Source organism: Castanea sativa, chromosome 4 (assembly GCF_040712315.1).
Source record: "Castanea sativa cultivar Marrone di Chiusa Pesio chromosome 4, ASM4071231v1".
In the NCBI taxonomy this organism is placed as follows: Eukaryota; Viridiplantae; Streptophyta; class Magnoliopsida; order Fagales; family Fagaceae; genus Castanea; species Castanea sativa.
This window is the reverse complement of record NC_134016.1, coordinates 19,403,425-19,408,389: the sequence shown is the minus strand read 5'-3', so window position 1 is coordinate 19,408,389 and position 4,965 is coordinate 19,403,425. Positions and strand designations below refer to the sequence as shown.

The following is a 4,965-nucleotide window of genomic DNA, read 5'->3' as shown; positions in this document are numbered from 1 at the left end:
CTTTCCAACTACGTATCGGTTAAAGGCAGATTTTTTTTCCTATTTTGGATCTGCTAATTTCGGACCAAATCGGCTTTTATTTAGGGTTTTATTATTTAGTACGTTTTTTAGGTATTTTCCTTGTTTTTAGGTGCATTTAATGCTTTTTAGGTCAAACTTGATTCCTGATATGGTAAGGTATCAATTAGGAGTTATTTCAGAATATATTTTCTTGTCTGTCAAGTTTTGTGGAGTCCTTAAATAGACTCTGAAGTCTGTAAACGTTTTTCATAATATTATTGAATAAAATTCAGAAAAGGTGAGGCTTTGCTCTCTTTTGGTTCTTCAAGAACTGTGAACTTATCAAGGATTCTTCCTTGTGGCGTTCAAACTTTATACCTTTGGTTCGTGATTCTTTATAATCATTGGGTCAAGGTCAACTTATACCTTTGGTTCGCGTTTCGATTATAAACGTTGGGTCAGGGTTTCTATCATAAATCTGATTTTTAGCTTTCCTGGGTTAAAAATTCCAATATTTTTGTTGGGTCTCAAAGCAAGTCGATTGAGGTTCGCATCACATTATGTATGACTTAATATTATGTTTAATAAAGTTGTTTTATTATTATCTAAAGTAATGGTAACATGAATATGGGACATTATCGTATAGTCTATGAGATGCATAGTATGTGATTTATGTGAAAAGTCACAAAAGATATAAATCACAAGTTCTTTGTAAACTCAGAATTGTAGTTCGTAGTCGGTGATGAAATTGGGCATTTCATCTGCGAAGACTATAACATATCAACTAAGATGATTTGTCTTGATCATGGAAGTGGAGACTTCTAGTTGGTATGTTGATATGTTTTAAGAGTTAAGACATATTGAACTGGACCGCTGTGAGATTTATTATTCTCCTAACGAGTGTCAATTGAATAATAAATCTCACGACTTCTATTTACATGAACTCTTAATCCTGAGAGGATAATGAACCTAATCGTGAAGTGTAGGTTGCTTTGATATATCAGGAGTAAGATCTAAAGTAATGGTCAAAACCTCAGTATGTTGGGCAGCCACATTTAATGTTGATGGAACATATATTCTCAAGATGGAATTCATAGTCTCAAAATGGAATTCATAGTCTCTTAGGCCTAACCACTTTGGTAAGAAGTTACTAAAGTATATATTTATGAAATTGGATTTCATAAATATATGTTGAATAACTTTAAATGATTAAATTGGGTACTGAAGGATAAGATGTAGTAAATTACAAAGTGGTAGTCTACATTCATGACTTTGTATTACTACGAATATTTTATGACAGGGTTGCATGTATAATAAAGTCTTGGGATATATTTATAAATAAGGTCTAGAGTGCAACTATATTTATATAATGATATTAAATATAGTTAATGGTAACTTTAGACTTGTCAAGAGTTGACAGAAAAGCCCAAGGCCCATTGAAGTTAGTGTCTTATTGGTCCTTTTTGGTCCCACTCCAAGCCACATACTAAAACCCAATTGGAAAGGCCCAAAAAACTAGCCCAATTAGATAATCAGTTATAAGGAGAGAAACATACAGGATTTTAAGGTATGAAAAAGAGAGACATCATTGTGAAATTGTGTGTATGTGAGAGAGAGAGACACACTTTCATTCTCCTTTGAAAACTGATTGAGAGACCACACATCTTGGGCGTAAAGTGGAATTGGAGTGAAGATTAAAAGTGTTCTCGAGTACTTCAATCTTTGGTTTTGAATTTCACCGCACCAAGGTACGCTCTCTTGTTCTATATTCTGAAACTTACATAGTACATGTTAACAATTACGAATGAAGTAAATCCATTTTTTTTCCACTGCGTTCATGCATATTTCCATCAGCATCAATAAAATAAAAAATAAAAAAAACTTTTACTATCATCCCTGTTATTTCAAGAATAATAGATTTGATAGAAAGCCCCCCTTAAAAAAAGTGTTTTGTTTAGTGAAAAAAAGAAAATTAAAAGAAGGAAAAATAGAATAACATGATTAGCACTAATTCTAGGAACATTTTCATCACATAAAATGCATTTCCCTTCTTTGGAATACAATTTGACTAAACCAAATCATATTTCAAATAAAAACTTTCCAAATTTTTCATTATGCTAAAATATGTATAGTTGTCAATAAAAAAATTTATTCTGTCAAACGTAAAATATATAATCATTAGCCATTCTAATAGCAATTCAAGATGACAAAATACCGAGTCTCCTAACCCCTTGCCCTCGAAAATATTGATTCAAAATGACAAAAGGGTTACTGAAACCTTTAGACCTAGGACCAATTCCAAACCCCTTGCCCTCAAAGTTTGATGTGAATAAAAGATGGGTTTACCACCAAGGCCTCGGTCATGATACCGAACGTTGCTTTACCCTTCGTCATGCAATTCAAGACCTAGTAGACAACAAAGTGATTGTGCCGCCTACAAGACCTAGCATCATTAATAATCCCTTGCCTAATCACAATTTTGGGAAAGGACCAATGATTGATTTCCTAATGATCGAAGAGGAAGGTAAGGAAGATCCATCTTACCTAATATATGACCTACCTGAATGCTTTATGATGACATGGGAAGAATTAATGGATAGGACATCTACCAGCACCACAGGATATGACATATGGAATGAAGAATTAGAACCCGAGGATTACCGAACACCCACAAATGGGGGGAGACACTTCAAACCCCAAGATACCGACCCCAATGATCCAACAAAAATTACCCACATCACAAGGGGGGAGACACTTCAAACCCCCACATTTAGAGACCGACAATCCAGTGGACTCCTTGAATAGATCTATCCAACAAACACCTGCCGAGGAGCATGAAGTCCTCAAGCAACTACAAAAGACATAAGCCCACATATCCCTAAGGGGTTTACTCATGGCCTCATACAAACACCGTCAAAACCTAATAGACCTACTTAACCAAATCCAAGTCCATACAACCACAACCTCCTAGGATCTGAATGCTATGATTGGGTCCATAAATAGGGAACTCGCCATCTACTATTCTGACAAGGATCTGACCAAGAAGGGGAAGCACCACAACAACCCTTTGCATATCACTATAGATTCCATGGGAAAGAGGATACTGATGGTTTTGATAGATGATGGAAGCGCTTTGAATGTGTGTCCTTTGAAGACTGCAAGCTACCTAGGCCTTAATATTGAAGACTTTGTGCCTATTGACCAACATGTAACGGCATATGACAGCAGTATAAGTGAGGTCTTGGGGACCATAACATTAGAGCTTACCATAGGACCAATGGTCAAGGTGGATTTTCAAGTCCTTAACATAGCCTCATGCTTCAACATGCTCCTTGGACGACCCTGGATTTATGACACAGAGGTTGTACCTTCTTCCCTATATCAAAAGGTTGGGTTTTCGCATGAAAGAGCTATTGTGACCAACTATGGGGATACCTTGACTGTGCCTAAGCCTGTTTATGGTATTGATTCTGAGAAAGATCCATTAACCTTGGATGGCTTCATGATTGAAAGGCCTAGCTTTAAAAAGAGAGAATGAGAAGTTGAGAGGATCCTAATGGACTTTGCTCCTTATGGTAACAACAGTGTGGTAGCAATGATGAGGAGAATGAACTACTTTCCAAGGATGAATTTGGGGAAAACTATGAAGAAGCCAACTATTCAGGACTCGTCGATCCCTATTGCCACACCACCTTTTGGGTTAGGCTACAAGCCCACTGATGATGATTTGCCAGAGATAGAAGTGAGAAAGATGGCTCGAGCCAGAGCCAAAACAAAAGGACACCCTTGTCCTCCAGAACCTCTAAAGCCCTACACTCCTACGTTGAATGGGAAGTTTGTAAAAGACGGAGAGAATCAACATTATTGGGGATTCCCTGAACCAAGATTTGATCCTATGACAAATACAATGGTACCCGGATTTGAGATACTACTCGACTGCCACAACAAGGATCCAGAGTTGAAAAAAGAAGACACAACTTGCGTTCCTACTGATTGGGCTAATTACATGGATCCTGATGCCATGACTACGCTTCTTGGAGATCCCATTTGTAACATCAAAGATGAAAAGTATTGGGAGGCTAGTCAACATGCATTGAAGAGCCCATGTGAACTAAGAGCCAATGATGAAGGGAGAGCAGCCCCTAGTGTTGATGAGAATGAAAGCGACGACAAGAGTGATAGTAGTAGTGACAACAGCAGCAATGATAGTGGACATGATGATGATGACAGTAACACCGATTGTAATGACAATAGTAGCAGAATTTATGATAGCCCGAATAGTGGTGATGATTGGGGTGAACCCCCTAGAGATAGAGAAGATGGAGATGCAAACCTATTCTAGGAGGAATATGATAGTGATGTGGACTATTATGATCAAGACATTGAAGACGACACTAAAGCTAACAGGTGGGACAATACTGATAGCGATCAATACAGACTAATGAATGTGTTAGAAAATACAAGAGAGGAGAACACACAAGCCAATCAAATGTACCATGAAGAATATCCCTAGGGGCACCTTTCAGATTGGAGTGATGTCACTAATGTTAGCTCAAGGTCCGACCCTAGGTATGACAAGCATGGAAGAGAAGTTCCAAAATTAGGGTCGTATTATGATTCAGAATCAAGTTTGCCCACTACCAAAGAGGAAGATGACATAGATGCCATGTTGGATGCTCTAGACCAAAAGCTGATGGTCCATAGTCTCAGAATCATGACACTTGAGAGTGCTAAACATAGTGATGAAAGGGAAGAAGGAGGCGAGCCAGAGCATCTCCCTTAGCCCGCCAACTTGGGCAATAGAGGCAAGCATAACCTATTTGATGAATGGATGGATAACATAGAGCGCCTGGAAGCTTTTGTGACCAACAAGCCTACAAACATGAAGATTGAAGAAGAAGCTACAGCTTATATGGATATAGATCCTGCAGTATTGATGCTGAGGGAAGAAGGAGCTTATTAGGT

The 4,965-nt window shown here is 37.8% G+C and overlaps 1 protein-coding gene across 1 annotated transcript; it reads left to right on the top strand.

Moving 5' to 3' along the window:
* The first annotated feature begins 2,983 nt into the window (after positions 1–2,983).
* LOC142632568 (uncharacterized) lies at positions 2,984–3,538 on the top strand. The gene has a single exon (XM_075806947.1). It carries the CDS (start codon positions 2,984–2,986, stop codon positions 3,536–3,538), a length of 555 nt encoding a protein of 184 aa, XP_075663062.1.
* The last annotated feature ends 1,427 nt before the right edge of the window (positions 3,539–4,965 follow it).